Genomic DNA, 17,552 nt, shown 5'->3' with positions numbered 1-17,552 from the left:
TAATATTCCGACCTCGGATAAGGCTCTACGTAGAACTACATAGTATCATTAGTATCCATAGTGCCCTACCTCGGAGTGTTTGTTTATCTCTACGGAGTGCGCGCGTCGATCGGTCAAAACCACGGATATAGATATAGATCCGTGGTCAAAACCGAACACGATACGATCACGTGATAATCTCGCGTTACACCGCACCGCCGATTCCCGTCCAACCGGCAGGCACAACAACAACAACAATATTGTTCCCCGTTACAGATCCACCCCCCGCCGGTCTGATAATTGATAAGCTTTCAATACGTTCGACGTTGCTACGGAGTACGGACTCCGACGAGATCCTCCAAGTTTCGTCGCATTAATCCCCTCTACACAGCCCGGGCAGCGTACAGTACGAACGTCGCGCCGAATTTGTTTCAGCGCCCGTCGACAAGACTGAACACGTGTGTGCGTGTGCGTGAGTGTTTCTTCGACTACGGTCTCGGGCGCGTTGACGCTTGCGTTTTCCGTTTTTTTCGTTCGTCGTTTCCCTCTAGACCACGTGGATTCCCGCCATCGGTATGTCAAAACGATTTTAACGTAATTTTAAATTTACAACATTTTTTTGTTTATTTTGAAAATCGTGTACAAAGTCAACTAACAATGAAATATAAAATCGATATGTCATTCCCTCAAAAATATTATTCTCAGTCTTTTTTTGTAACGAGTAATTTTACTCTAAGATTACTTAAAAACATACCTAGACAAAGTGACTCTGCGTTAATGAATTATATCTATGTTGCGTGTAGGCCAAAGAGAGAAAACAAATAGTTCGCTTACATCCTTTGAATATTGTAGTTTGCACATAAGTTATGTGACATAACTATTGACGTGCTATGTGGTGTTGTGTAAATAGCATTGGTACTTCTTGTTACGTCATTTATTAATATTATTAATAATTATTATTATTCCCTATTTTTCGTTGGGCCTGGAAAGGGTCCAGGAAATTCCGTGATAATTTTCATAATGTTATCAGACCCGGACAATTTTTTATTTGAAAATATATATTTTATTGTTACCTATTGAGTTAACTACCTATATAGAAATGATGTCATGGGAATAGTATAAACCACCTATTAAGTTATTAAACATATAAATGCACTTAGTAGGTACTTACAAAATGTCAAAATAAGAGTACGCATTATTATAATATTTTATCATATGAATCCATTATTACTAGTAATACTAGAAGTTACATAACTACTAGGAGATAAGCTCAGAAATAAGGAATGTTGAAAAAATATGTATAGGTATAGTCCGGCCCACGAGAGTCCATATGTCAGAACGCGTCCGTCGCTGCGCATCGGTTCCCCTTCCATACGCTGAATCTACCGATCGGAAACCGGCCGGCAACGATCGCCGACAGCCGTCGTTAGTCGTGTTTTTATGACCCGCTGTATTCACGTTGCCGAGTGGTGGGAACAGCACTATGGTGGGAGAAAATTCGGCCGGCAGCTGTCGCGACCGTCAGCATGTTCTGTAGAAAAAAAATATCGATAATATCAATATCGATATATCATAAGTCAATTTATTGATATCGATATTTTTAAACATAAATATCGATATTTTGATATCAAAGTATCAAACAAAAAATAATGCACATACAATTTTATAACTTACAAATATAACATTAAAAATTGTGTATTAATTAAATAATTACAACGTCAAACTTAAAAGTTGTTAAGCAGATTCTAGATTACATATTTACATATTTAGTTCACTGTTTAAACTTTAAAGTTTAAATATTCCAATATTTTTCATCCACTGATGATAAAAACGTCAATTTTTCAAACCTCTTAGATAGCAATCGAGAACGACAGTCAGTTAATATATTACCAGCCGAAGAAAATAACCTTTCTGATGGTACAGATGAAGCCAGAACACATGCATATTTCAGTCCCAAATTTGAAAGACATTTGTAATGACTATTTTCCCAAAATGTAACTGGTGATATTGTACGATCTTCAATGTTAGATTGTAGATATAATTTAATGGAAGGCAAGTATGAGTCATTTATATTAGTAAGACTTTGCTGCGAAACATGCAAATCATGGTCATCCCATAAGCTGTCTTCAAGAACTTGTGGTTGTGGCCTGGTGTCAGAACTTTGTTCAATTTCAGTATTATTTGAATTTTCATGAAGGGTATTGGTACGTTTCATCTCTTCATGTATAAATTGAACTGCATTAGCTGCATTTAATGGTCCTCGAAAATGAATGCGTTTAAATCGAGGATCTAAAATTGTAGATACTGCTAATAAACTAATTTTTTCTACATTCTGGAAACGTTTATTTTTAATTGTTTGTTGTTTAAAATGCATCATATTTGATGGTTGTACATGTATATCTTCCGAATTTTTTGTTACAGTAGGACTATCAGGATTAATATCTTCATTCTACAATTTAAAGTGCAATTGTAGAAGTAATTTATAGTTATAATTTTTATAATAAAATGAATTAGAAGTGTCTATTCGTCTGAAGTGATATGACTTACCATATATTCTTGTTCATGATTTTCTTGTATTTTTTCTATCTTAGATGGATGTCTCAATATCAAATGTTTTTTCATGTTTGTAGTATTTGTGCCTTTCACAATTTTTAAACAAATAGTACATTTATGCTCAGACTTATTGAGAGAGGTAAAATATTTTCTAAATTTTGAAGACATCTTAAAATTGTAATACAGAGCACAGGCACACTAATAAAATTATTGTTTTAAAGTATGGCATAACATATTGACAGATAACAATTATTGGCAATTCAAACACAAAATTAATAATATATAGCATAGGTACACTAATAAATATTATTTTGTGAGTATGTCATTATAGATAACAATCACTCATCACTGGTAATTCCAACATAAAATATAAACTACTATATTATTATAATGGTAAAATGCCATTGCAGATAATTTTATATTAGTCTGTATTCAACTAGTACAAAAAACCAAAGATTTGTGTACTATACAGTCAATCTATAATATTTGGGACCTATGATTATTTACAGTAAATATTAATTATAATAATATTTAAATTTATGCGGGAAATATTGGTATATTAACATAATATTATCATCTTACATTTTTATCTTAAACCATAACCGTGATTTACGATAACGATATTATCCAATGATATATCACTGATATATCAATATTATCATATGTTTAAAATATCAAAATATATCGATATATCAAAGCAAAATATCGATATTTGATATTATCGATATATCAAGCACATCCCTAGTCAGTATCGATGCGCGGTTTACGTATGGACTCTCGTGGGCCGGACTATAGTTACATAGTTATCATCTGGTCACTAAAAATTAAAACTTTTAACAATATGTTTGTAATATTATTACTCGTATTATTATAAACATAAAAGAATAATATTTATTAAAAAAAAAAATAAATATTAATAGTGAATTACCTACTTTACCTACTCAAGTATAAAATTATAATAAATATTAAATAACATTGTATTACTTTTTAGTTAGGTAGGTGCCTAATAATAATAATAATAATATCAGTCTTAAAATATTGTTAGGTGAACCGTAATAACTACTAGCACGTTTCTACATTTTCATCATTTTTCAGGAGAGCATTAATTAAACTATTTAAATTGTACATTACTCATTTAGTAAATATGTTTGGTATTTTTTTAATCTTAGTTACATTATGAGAGAACTTTGAATTAATATTAATTTTTGAAAAATAGGTTTTAGTTATTGCATTGTAGGTTTGTATTATACGGTATTATATGATTGACCAAGAAAAGTGTTAAATTAAATATAAACACTTTTCATCTTTGGTATAAAACGAGGTATAACATTTCAAAAAATCACAAAAATAATAAAACTTATTACAAACTGGTTCTTACAGTCTTTAACTTTTAAATACAAAAGAATAACATGATAATGTAACAAAATTAATAGTAAAATCATAAACATTTTTGAAAACTAATATTATAAACAGTTTCTTTCAGTCTTTAACATTTGAATACAAAATAACTCGCAAAATAATAACATTATATTGATATAACAAAATTAATAGTAGGTGAAATCCGAGGTAAAATCATAAACATTTTTTTAACAGACTAAAATAAAAAATAAATGAACAATGTATACTTCAAGTTTCAACTAAACAAATAATGACAGTTTCTGTCAGTCTTTTAAATGAAATAAATTTTTTTCAGTCTTTTATGTAATAATTATCACACTATACTATTTCTAGTTTTAAAAGTTTTAAATCGAGTTTTATTAATTATTTTTTTTATTAAGTTTAATTATCCCTTTTTGCTGCTTTTCATCTTGTGTTATTTTGAATTTTTCTGAAGTTACAACAGTGGACATCTTTACTCTATTATAAGCAAATAATCTGCTCTAGTTGTTGTTGATATAGGCTTTGGCCATTTTAAAGCATCGACCAAACTTCATTTATATTTTTAATAGGGCCTGTACATGGTGCAATTCGAGGTGTAATTATTGTTCTATTTGGTTCTTAAATGAATATGTTTGGTGTTACAGCTGGAAGTGGACTTATTAAAGAATTATGGTCAGAAAGAGATATATTTGTACAAACTTCTGGTTTATCTTGATTTCCCTCACTTTGAAAACATTTTACCCAAACATCATAAAGTTCTGATGCATAAATATCGAGCTCATTTCCTTATTTCAGTTTCTGGGAATTATTAATATGATAATTCCAAAATACCTTTCATATAAATTTATATATATATATATATTAGTCATCTCTTCACCACTATGATAATACCTATTAATTGAAATATTATATAATTGATATTTAACACACTGATTAAAAATTATATATTTCACTGAGAAAACGCCACCCGCATGTGTTTTCTCTTATACATGTACGATATAGTAAAATATTGTTTTCAGAATTTCCAATTTTGTGTAGTACCTACCTAATTATATATAATATTATAATAATATAATAGTGAACTCACCTATTATCAAATTTAAAAGTAAGAGCATTATCTATCTGTGTTTACTCGTGGTTTTTTTTGTGATATTTTAATTTTAAACCAAGTTATTACTTATTAGTACCTATGTAAAATATTACAATTTAAAAATTTTCTTAACTTACTAAAAAACTAAAAAATATAAATATCGTATAAAATCCGTTTAAAATCACAGATAATATTCTTACCTCTAAGTTTGCTAATGGGTCAATTTGAGGATCAATTTATCCTAATATTTAAACTTACTACACAAATTTGGAACTGTTGAACACAATTTTAGTATATTATACATTTATAAAACGAATACCGCACAAACCGTCATCTAACCAACAAATATGTTTAATAATATAAAATAATTACTATTTTCATATTTCTAACAATTTACATAGCAATTTACCGAGCAATTTGCTTATATTTGAATTAGTGTGGATGCAAAAAAAAGAGTGTAAGTACTATTGTATCAATGAAACCACATTTTATTTGTAGAAATCAGCCAAAGAATAATTTAAATGTTTTTATTTTTTATTGCATTTATCTACTGACAGTATACATTTTTAAGTTCTAACAGAAGAGTTTAAAATCATAATCGTATAAGTATATTTTTTATGTATTTGTAAATAGTTAATTACCCAAAAACTAAATAGTACATTTTCACGTTTTATATATGTAAAAAGTGTACCTACCTATTTACTTTTATACTCGCTTTTATATCATAACACTAAGAGATTGTCAGGGCACTGTTTGTCTTGTCTCTCTGACCCACGCGCAACATAGATAATTGTATGGTCGCAGTAATAATTATTATTACCTTTAAATTTTATGAGAGTTAATTTCACTCTAATTTTAGAAATTATTATAATTATAATCATTATGTATATATTATTTGTGAGCGTACAATTTGGTATGTTGTGTGTGGGTCAGAGAGAGAAAACAAATAGTTGGCTGTCTTCCTCTTAATATTTAAAAACTAGCCAATATTTTAAAGCTTGTTAACTTAAATAATATAATGTCTCATAAAATCTATTTTTATAGGCTGCAGTTAAAGAGTCAAATGAGGAATCAAATATGGACTTAGTAAATGTTGAAGAACATGCTTTTATTAATTTACATTCTATATTAATCAGTTTGTTTTCAAACGCTATTAAAACAGCATATCCGGCATTAGAAGACTTTGGCAAACCTGCAGTATCTGCTGGTAGTAAATTTGCTGATTACCAATGCAACGCATCAATGCAAATATGTAAACTTTTGAAAGCAAAAGGTAACATTTAAACCACTATTTTAAGTTGTAACTAGTTTCAGTAATATGTAATTACTCTAATACATATATATTTTTTATTTATTTATTATATAAGTTAATGATTCAACATGTTCAATAAAATATTTCATTAATATATAATATAATTTACATAATTACATATTACAATTAAAATGACATATTATCTGGCTAAATTTTATACTCTTAAATTACTTAAATTACTGAAATACCATGTATTATATTATTATTATAGTAATTATATATTAATAAATACATATTTCAGGTGAAAATATGTTGCCTATATATTATATTAAAAATTATAAATATTTATAAGTATATATAATTAAATATATATTTCAGGTGAAAATGTGTCGCCTAATGTAGTTGCTAAGAAACTAGTGGATTGTTTAGGACAATGCAATATTATTGAAAAAGTAGATGTTTCTGGACAAGGATTTATCAACGTATGGTTAAGTCGTAATAAGCTTAGAGACATTTTACAGTATGTACTGGAAAATAAATTGAAGCCAAAACCTTTAACTAATCCACAGAAGATTATAGTAGATTTTTCAGCACCCAATGTCGCTAAAGAAATGCATGTTGGTCATTTAAGGTTGGTGGAATTAATAATTAAAATATTATAACAACATTCACCTTTGTTTGTAAATTTAGGTCAACGATTATTGGTGAAAGTCTATCCCGTGTATTTGAATTTATTGGTCATGATGTATTGAGAATAAATCATATTGGTGACTGGGGCACGCAATTTGGTATGTTAATTGCTCTACTTCAAGACAAATTCCCTAATTACAAGACCGAGTCTCCTCCTATAAAAGATTTGCAACAATTTTATAAACAATCCAAAGTTCTTTTTGATAGTGATTTAGAGTTCAAAAAACGGGCTTATGACTGTGTTGTAAAATTACAAAGTATGTCACCTGATCATGTTCAAGCATGGAAATTGATTTGTGATGTATCAAGGAAAGGTATCTAGTGTTTATATTATGATACTTAAACATTATATTATAGAAATCATGGATATCCACTCAGGTTGTTAAACAACTAACGAGGCATGGTAACACAGTACATTGTGGTTGATTACTGATCTATACTCCGGCCCACGAGAGTCCATATGTCAGAATGCGTCCGTCACTGCGCATGGGCACGTAGCCGAATAGAGGGAATGGCATCATGGTGGGAGAAAACAGACGTGACGTATTACTATATGAATGCGCGGTTTACTTATGGACTCTCGTAGGCCGGAGTATATAAGCGCTAGTAATAGTCGGTCCACTGAGCGTCGATAAAGAATTACTCCACGTACAATATACGTATAATGTAAAATATATTTTGTAACACAACTTCAAATCAAACTTGAATCAATTATAAAGAACTAATTTAGAACAATAAATGAATAAAACCATTTAAAAAATTAAAATCTCTTGTATATTTTAACATGGGGTCTTGAAAAATGAAATAAATTAAAATTATTTAATATATATACAATTTATTGACATTTGCGCTACATGTATAATATAACATTTTGTTTTGTTTTAACACGTTGACTGCCACAAGCACGCCGGCGACCCAGCACAGATGTGTAATTGTGGAGCTATGGTATAAATAACAGAGCATTACTGTAATGCACTCATGTGTATTTATAGATAGGAGAGTCCAATTGAAATTTTGAATATAGCGTTATAATTGGAAAGACCTGAATAATAGAAATTAAAAATAAAAATATTTGGGTCGCCCGCGGTCAATATTACTCGAAATACATCTATAATTAAAGATATAATAGTTTTTTGTTTTTTTTAACTATACGTTTTTTTCCCCTGGACGCCATGGTGTCATTATAAAATCTTTATCTCCACGCCATCAAAAAATAAAGTGTATTGAATACAATGAAAGGTTTCAATTGCCGGCGACCCAAGCGTCCCCTGAAGAATAATTCAGTTAGGGTCGCCGGCGACCCAAATGGCTCCACATTAACGCATCAGTGTTGGATCGCCGGTGAGCTCGTGGCACTCAATGTGTTAATACAGAAAATAAAAATCTAAATGAAATTGTTTTTGAAAAATTCAAAATAGCCAATTTGTAATTCTAGATTTAAGAAAACGTTTGATTGTAAAAACATTTATCTAAGTCAAATGGTTCATTTTTTATAAAGTAACTCGTTGATTTGAAAAGTAAATACATTTTAAAAATAAATAAGATTTAAACCTAGTAAACTACAAAAAAATTGTTATAAAATATTTGAAAAAAGTATAAGCTTAATGGTTTTTTAATATTAGATCAATTTTACTTACCAAATTTATGAGATAGGTACATCAAATTTAAAATGTTTTATTTTCAGTATTAAAAAATAAAAATAAAAATTTTATACTATATTATATGTAAACACAAGAGTCAAAAATATCAAGTAGAACAAAAGTTATTTCATTTGTCAGGTTTTCGTGTTATATCCTGTGTAGGTGTTAGATGCTTATTAATATGTAGCAATAATAATAAAATAAGTATTAAATTCTTTAGGTATTTAACAGAAATTCTTTTAACCTGTAACTGGACATTTTGAAATCTTTTCTTTGTTGCTTTTATATCCAGAAAAATGATAGACAAAACAACACTTCCCCATGATTATAATTTTAATCTATAAATCGTAATATCAATTATAGTTAATGAAATTGACTAATCAGATCTACAATATTTAAGTTAAAACTTGTAAATAAGTAAATTTTAAAAGTCTTAACTTAATCACTGTTGGGTAGTTCACAATAACGCCGCATGGCAATCTATTACATTGGAGTTAGATTGGTTGTGCTCCAACCTGAGTAGATAACCATGATAGATATATAGGTACTAATCTTATATGTGATCTACCATAAACTTACATGTGTTCTATACAATCTGTCGCTATTAAGTGATCTTTATCCCAAATCAAAACATAAGAATTAATATTTCTTACTGTAGTTTATTAATTAAGTATTCAATATTTACTCATTATATTTGTTTTAAGTTTTTAACACCATAACTTGTCAATTTTAAAATGTATTATATTTATAATTTTTTCGCGTTTTTAAAAAAGTTATGTTACATTAATTTTGTTTTATATATATTTGTAAATTAAAAAATAATACCTTTTAAAATTTTGTTTAAGAACTCATCGAAAATATTTACACTGAATTAGATATTAGACATTAAATTACTAACTATCAGCAGTAGATCACATACAACTCTAGTACCAATATATATATATATATATATATGTATTTATATATTTCCCTGGGCCTCCACACGAGTTTTACTCAGTGTGGCCCAATAATCTTCATGATATTAATTCAAATAAAAAAAATAAAAAATATAGGTATAATACTATAATATATAACTTGCAAACTTGTTTTCAGAATTTCAAAAAATATATGAAAGATTAAATATCAGCATTATTGAAAGAGGAGAATCATTTTACCAAAGCCGAATGGAAACTGTAGTTAAAGATCTGGAAGACAAAGGTATTTTTTAAAGTATACTCCATTAATAGTAAGAAAGGTACCGGTGATCAACTTGAGCTTGTGGGTGTGGCTTTGTTCCAAATGCCGAACTCAGTGGTTGACTAGGTGGGAAAAGCATTTGACCACTGCCAGACCATAAACGATACCTTTTTTTACTCTACATATTATTTACTTATTTACTTAAGAGGAGCACTATTTGTTTTCTCTCTCTGTTCCACCCGCAGCATAGACAAAACGCAATAACGCAGAATCATGTTTCTATGTTTTTAAGTAATCTTAGAGTAAATTACAAAAATAAACAGTGAATAATGTTTTTGAAGGATGACATATCAATTTTATATTTTATTGTTATTTGACTTTGTATTCTACTTTCAAAATAAACAAAAAAATGTTGTATATTTAAATTATGTTTAGATTGTCTTGAAACAATATTTAGACAACTCGATATGACATTCCCTCAAAAATATTATTCTCTATCTTTTTTCTAATGGGTGATTTTACTCTAAGATTGCTTACAAACATAGAAAAAATGATTCTGCGTAAATGCGTTTTGTCTATAATTCAATTAAATCGCTATATTATTATATTTAATTTGATAATTTTTTTATTATAATTAGGATTTTTGGAGAATGATGATGGTAGAAAAATTATGTGGAGTCCAGAGTCCTCAATACCATTAACTGTAGTAAAATCTGATGGTGGATTTACATATGATACATCAGATATTGCAACTCTAAAACAGAGAATTGAGGAAGAGAAGGCTGATTGGATTATATATGTCGTTGATGCTGGACAGGTATGAACAATTTCAACATAGAACATAATTTTTTTTTTATGACCAAATGATTTTTGTTTTTATTAGAGTCTACATTTTGAGACTTTAAAAAAATGTGCAATTCACTCAGGTTTTCTTGATCCATCTAAAGTTCGCATGGACTTTGTTGGTTTTGGCGTAGTGTTGGGTGAAGATAAGAAAAAGTTTAAAACCCGTTCTGGTGATACAGTTCGTCTAGCTAGTCTTTTAGATGAAGGTAACATGTTTATTAACTAGTACATTTATTACGTTTAATTGTTTGATAAAATGAATTTGCTTTAATAGGTATAAAAAGAACAAGAGATAAACTAGTGGAAAAAGGCCGAGACAAAGTATTGACCGATGAAGAATTAAAATTAGCAGAAACGGCATTGGCTTATGGTTGCATTAAGTATGCTGATTTATGTCATAATAGAAATCATGATTATGTATTTTCTTTCGATAAAATGTTGGATGACAAAGGAAATACAGCGGTTTACTTGTTGTATGCACTTACAAGAATAAGGTCCATTATTAATAATTTGGGTACTTATACTCAAGACTTAAATGAGTCTATTTCACTCGACCATGATAAAGAATGGAAACTAGCCAAGGTATTATTTTTTTAAAATTTTTTTTTTTACTGATTTATTTATATAATTATTAATTTGTTCTTACAGACTTTGTTACGGTTCCCAGAAGTAATCTCAAAAATTACTGATGATTTTTGTCTCCATCATTTATGCGAATATCTTTATGATGTGGCTACAACATTTAGCGAGTTTTATGACAATTGTTATTGCATTGAAAAAAATCCTCAAACTGGTAATTTTTAATTTTTACTATATTTACAATAATTTATTTTATCAATGATGAATTAGGTTAAATTCAATACAGCACATTTAATTTCGATAAAAGTTACAAATTTTGTTGGTTCGAATCCTTCTCTTTTATCCTTTAAATTTCAATACATTTCTATGATCAACTTATAATGAAAATATTTTATAATGTATACACTGCTAATGTATGATCAAGGTATATCAAGCTATTCAATACCTAACCTAATTTAATCAAAAATTAAATAATCCTAGCGCCACATCTACACATTGCTATTGTTAATATTTATAAATGGAACTTACAGTTCCAAATAATTTAATTAGATTACTCGATATATCTTGTACTTTGAACTCATGTAATGGTTCTAATTTATTTCAATTTTTTGTAAATAATTTGATATTCTCTGAGAAATTATTTACCTCTTAACATTGAAAAATGTCAAGTATCTTTTATACACAATCAATATCAAATCATCATGTCATTTCAAGAATTAATTAATACTTGATTTTTAACAGAACAGTTTCAACTAAAAATGCTGGTGTTTATTTTGATAGATATTTATTTTAAATAAAATGTTTAAATTAGATATATTTTGTTTCATACCACATTTAAACATTGGAAAAGCATTTTAATTATTAAAATATCATCACCAAATAATAATGTTACCTTAGGTATACAAATTATGTATTTCAAATTGTTGCTAATGCCTAATTTTCAGTAAAATTATTTAAATCCAAAATGTATTACTTAGTCTATGCATTTCAAAAGATTTTTTCTATGCATTTTTATAACAAATAATTTGTATAAAAGTAATAATTATTGTAAGTATATGTCAACTATTATTGTTAGTACACTTTTTAGCCACCTTATTCCCACTATGTTTCTAATTATATAAATATAGAAAATGTATATAAAAACGAAAATATTATTAACACTATTTTTTTCAGGTGAAATCGTTAAAGTGTTTACTGGAAGAATATTGCTGTGTAAAGTCACAGCAGAGTACATGGAAACGGGATTAAATTTACTGGGCATCAGCACGGTATCTCGAATGTAGTGTACTTAACTGTACACAAACAAAACACTACTTTTTTTTAAACATTATTTTGATTTATAATTAGTTTCATCTTTTTAATAATACAATTAAAATTAATTCTATATGAGTATTTCTAATATTTATCTATATATTATTTAAAATAAATAATTACTTCTAGGCTCTTACATAATGCATCGTAATATTGTATAAATCCAAATTAAGTAGTAAAGACATAATTTATTATTCTTGTAAATTTTAATCAATTTTCAAAAAATTTAAAGAAAATAATGTTAATTTAATTGGTATTAAATTATTAAAAGAAAAAAAATACTATTGCATTTAAAAAAAAAAAATTTGTAGTTTCATTATAAACATGTATTATCTTGATCAGTTATTGAATTACTTATATTCATTCTCTTATTATTTAATTATTGACTCCTTTTTAACTACATTTATGCTATTAATTGTGTTAAATTTAATCATTCTTGAAAGAAATATTTCTAGCTATTTGTATTTTAAAAAAATGATTAAAAAATTTTAAATCGATTAACACATTGACTGTGTATGTCTTTTTGTAGATTTCACCCGGTATGTATAATAATAGTAAAAAAAAAAAAACAATTTTCTAAAATTAACATGAAGAAACTGCTCCGGTCATACGTTCAAACGACATATATATATACATATTTTAAAATGTGCGTTTATTCCATGCTTTATAATAATAAAATAGTATTCTACCACTAATAGAGAATAATAAACCATTCACTTTAAATATATATTGGCTGCCAAAATAATTGTTTCAAACACATTGTTGATTGATCTTCATTCTTTGTGATGCCAATTTGCTTCATTACACAGTCTACATGTTAAGATACTTTTATTATACATTTTAGAATAGTAGAAAAACAATTTAACTTGCATATTCTATACAATTAACCTGCAATATCTACGTAAATATTTTTGAGATGATTCCATCTTTATAATATCCAATTCAATTGTTTTACCTATTGTAATTATCATTTACTATAATAATATCATACTCTTTTATTGTTATTTGGTAACACAATGATTTTGTAAATTTCTGATATTAGATTGCATTGATCAATACTACTTTTTACAATATAAAAAATGGATAAGTTCTATTAGGTATTACGTCATTGTTTAGTAAACTTATATATATTTCAAATTTTTGGTGTGGAAAAGTAGAAGAGTAGGTTAACGGTATTAAACACTTAACACAGCGTCCACTCTCCTGGTACCAAATTTAGTACTGGCCACCGATTTTTGGTGTAAAAGAAAACAGTATACCACTGAGACTATGGTCATAGTGTGGTCCCATTAGAGGCGCAAGCACTCAGATCAAGACCGTTCAAACATAAAAAACTACCACAACTTGCTCTTCCTGATTCTGTAGCATTCCAATTAGTTTACTCTTAAATTATTGTAAATATTAAATAACTAACCTATACTCTATTCCAAATAAGATCATGAGTCAACGGCGACCAATTTTCGTCAGGCGCTGCCATGGAACAAAGCCACGCCTATGCGCATTATTTGGCCAACAACTCATGATCTTATTTGGAAAAGAGTAAAGAAATTCTGTATTAAAAAAAAAATCATTTTCACACTAACATTGAATGCATGAATGATATATAATATGTTTAACATTTTTGTCTAACCTATAGAAGTCAAATCAATACTCTTACTATCCGATAGTTAGATTATTTAAAAAAATAATATTTATTTCCATGAATACAAATAGGTGCATAATAAATTGTCTTAATATACAAATAAAAATTATGCATTTTCACATTATTTAATACTGAAGAGGATATTATAATGGTGTAATTATAACAATTAAAAACAAAATATATCTACATGACTTATACGTTTTAAATTTATACTTTTTATGGTTAAACTATTTAATAAAATATATAGATTATATTATTTGTGTACAACATATTAATATTTAATATGATTAATTTAGTAATTATTGAAAGGAATATAATTTACAAAAAATCTGTTTTTAAGGAATCATAGGCATTATTATAATATTTTAAATTAAATGAAAATTGATAGGTTACCCATTTATTTTATGTAGTGACAGAAAAAAAAATAAGATGTATTTATACTTAAAATAACTATTGCATAGGCAGATCAATCTAAATCACTTGTGTTGGAATTAATATCAGACAAATTTAGTGTAAAATTCTAATTTTTTTTATAAATTATCTACAATTTATTGTACCTCCACCACATTTAAAATTGATAGAATATTTGAATTGATCTCTGAAGAGATTGCAACTGAGCATCATTAATCAACATTTATTAACCAACAATATTTTAAAACAACAGATGGTACAATGCATAATAAAATATTATACATAGATAATAGCTATACATAATACATTTAACATTTAAGTTTATATTTGTGATATATTTATCATTTATCTAGGTATCTTAAGTACTTGGGTATAAATAGTTAATATATTGTTTATACATAGCAAAATTGAAAGCGAAATACTTCCATCACAAACGGGAATATCTATTTTTTTTTTTTATCAAAAACTATTTTGTTATCTTTGTGTGAACATGGCTTAACGAAACATTTGTGTAAAGCAAATGCTCACTGTTGGTTTAAACTATTTTTTTAACAGTTTCCTCAACTAAATTATTCTAACTAATATTTATATGGTTGGATAGGTACTCTTTAATAATACCATTGATTATATAATATGATATATTCAAATTTCAGAAAAATATTCTGCTTCAGATTTTAGAGTATTAAATTTAAAAAAAATGTTGAATTAAAAAAACTTAAAAATTACAAACATAGTACAAAAACTTAATACTTAATTACATAGTGTTACAACATTTAATAACAAAAATTATTTTTTCTCTAAACCACATATTATGCAGATATATGTTGAATGAGATAATAATGTTAATAATTGTTTTGTATAATCTAGTTAGGTATACACAAAAAATAACATTGAATGGCACATTAGACTTAGGAATTCATTTAATTTAAACATAACCTCGGTAGCTTAACCGATAAATAAGAATATTGTAATATTCATTGATTATTGATTACCTATGTAATTTTTTTTTTTTATTATTAAATGTAGGAAGGTATTAATTAAAAACATAGTAAAAGTAGTTTGAACAACTTTGCTTTCAGACGATTTATATTAAGTATTTGTATATCTCGTACTTTACCTGAAAATGTATTTTTGTGATTAAAAATAATAGGTAGATTGTTTATAATAGTTGCGTGTATTGAAAACTACTCGCAACGATACTGAACAACTCTTAATCTAGATGCATTTGCAAAAACTATTTAAACGAGACTTTTTTTTCTCTGTTTTGATTGAATTCGTGTTATTGATAGCTCGTGCATTTTCTGTTTGATGATCATCAGCTGAGTTCGCCAATCCGTGTTCATGTTCATATCTTTGAATAAATTCAATTAGCTCAATGTTAGTTAATATCTTTGAGTGCATATTTCCTGAAAGTAAGTTAATTACATACTGTTTAGCGGCTTCCTTTGATAATTGAGCATCTGGAGAATAATGTAGATCCTTAATGTTGTCCGCCAACAATGATTTGGAACTCAAAGAATCGGAAGACAATAATAGTATATCTCGTGCCTGCGGTGGTAACTTTTGTAACCACAAGCGTTGTAAATTCTGTTCTAATAACTTATCATCCGTTAATTGTTTCATTTCGTTTAAAAGAACGGACGGATATTTGTCTTCTAATTTTAAATCGCTTACGAGCTCTATGAGCCTTTCTTGTTCAGATATTTTTTTGAGCAAATGGCTTCTAAAATACATGTATTTATTGACCATAGTCATGTTTTGAAATACGTCCAGAATACAGCATAAAATGTCATGGTTGTTTAATTCTTTTAAGAGGTCATAATACACTGGTAAGTCTTCAGTCAAGTCCGCAGCCAATATTTTTGATTCAAATTGATTAAACCACCCTTTGGGATTTTTCACATAAAACAGTGGTTGATTAGGCCGAATAACATGATCCTTTATGACTAATACCTCATCGATCGGTGTTTTTATTGGCTCAGTCAATGTTATTCTTGGCCTAGGCGACGTAATCATTAACTCGGCAGGAATGTTTCTTGGTCTAGCCGTTGTAGTTTTGGGCTCAGTCGGTGTAATTTTTGGTTCGGTTGGTGTAACCGCTAGCTTGACCGATATCGATTCAGTCGATGTAATCTCTGGCTTGGTAGATATAATTGTTTGTTTGTTCGATGTAGTTGCTGGAGTGCAGGACGGTGTAATTGATGGCTCGGCTGATGTAATATTTTGTACATTTGGTGTTATTGCTGGCTCAGCCACTGTAATTGTCGGTGCAGTAGGGAGTGTAATCGATGGATCGATCGGTGTAACTGTTGGCTCCGTTACTGAGATTTGTTTTTCATTATTGTTGTCCATCACTAAATTAATTTATTAAATATTGAGCAACGAATATAGAATTACCTACTTCAAAATTGTGAAAATTTAATAAAATTATACTCGAATTTTACTAGAGTTATGTAACAAAAATCTAACAACATACCTACCTACTTTGAAAGTGAGTAGAACGCATAAATACACGGTGGCCGATAGACTGCGCTTGTGCAAACGGCTTATTCAACCCCACGACCCACGTACCCCACAAACAGTCCACTCCGCCGTCGTGCCTTAAAAATCAATATTCACGAGTATCGAGCGAAAAACGCTCCCGAACGTCCTACATAGTATATAATATTGGTAATGTACCTAAAGAAACTAACAAACGTGGAGTAAATGTCATTGAACGTCTGGGGAGAGGGTTATTATAACTTATATTATCTTATCCCCCCCACTAACACATATAGATGTATTTTTAACTAAAAAATAAAGATAAATAAATAAATATATGATCCACAATAAAGGTTCTAATTTTATAATAAGTCAATTTGATTCTGAGTGATTAATACCTACTTTAGTTAGTTTCAGGTATATACACCACAAGTCACACCGATGCTGTCCATTACTGTTTATAATATGAAAAGTCTTAAGGGGATTCGATACCGCAATTTTCTGTTTTCGTCTAACACACGC

General features: G+C 28.2%; 2 protein-coding genes across 2 annotated transcripts; one reads left to right on the top strand and one right to left on the bottom strand.

Moving 5' to 3' along the window:
* Positions 1–6,046: 6,046 nt before the first annotated feature.
* LOC100168323 (arginine--tRNA ligase, cytoplasmic) lies at positions 6,047–12,997 on the top strand (the record flags this gene model as incomplete). The annotated part of the gene is given in 9 exon segments (XM_001947313.5): positions 6,047–6,275; positions 6,633–6,885; positions 6,945–7,258; positions 9,677–9,781; positions 10,399–10,577; positions 10,644–10,812; positions 10,881–11,188; positions 11,255–11,399; positions 12,359–12,997. Coding segments are annotated over 9 exon segments (1,779 nt in total). The 3' UTR covers positions 12,469–12,997.
* Positions 12,998–15,316: 2,319 nt separating this feature from the next.
* LOC100573676 lies at positions 15,317–17,504 on the bottom strand. Its single transcript, XM_003240590.4, has 2 exons — positions 15,979–17,504; positions 15,317–15,900 (listed from the first exon to the last, which is right to left on the bottom strand). Exons 1-2 carry the CDS (start codon positions 16,899–16,901, stop codon positions 15,765–15,767), a joined length of 1,059 nt encoding a protein of 352 aa, XP_003240638.2. The 5' UTR covers positions 16,902–17,504; the 3' UTR covers positions 15,317–15,764.
* Between the last annotated feature and the right edge of the window lie 48 nt (positions 17,505–17,552).

Source organism: Acyrthosiphon pisum, chromosome X (assembly GCF_005508785.2).
Source record: "Acyrthosiphon pisum isolate AL4f chromosome X, pea_aphid_22Mar2018_4r6ur, whole genome shotgun sequence".
NCBI classification, from domain to species: domain Eukaryota; kingdom Metazoa; phylum Arthropoda; class Insecta; order Hemiptera; family Aphididae; genus Acyrthosiphon; species Acyrthosiphon pisum.
The sequence above is the reverse complement of the archived record's forward strand: the minus strand, read 5'-3'. Positions and strand labels throughout refer to the sequence as shown.

Bases quoted from the DNA above. Each gene is read 5' to 3' on its own strand.
- LOC100573676 (XM_003240590.4), bottom strand. From the start codon at position 16,901: ATGGACAACAATAATGAAAAACAAATCTCAGTAACGGAGCCAACAGTT. The intron at 15,901-15,978 runs GTATGTAATTAA...ATTTATTCAAAG, and splicing joins TCAAAGGAAGCCGCTAAACA to ATATGAACATGAACACGGAT.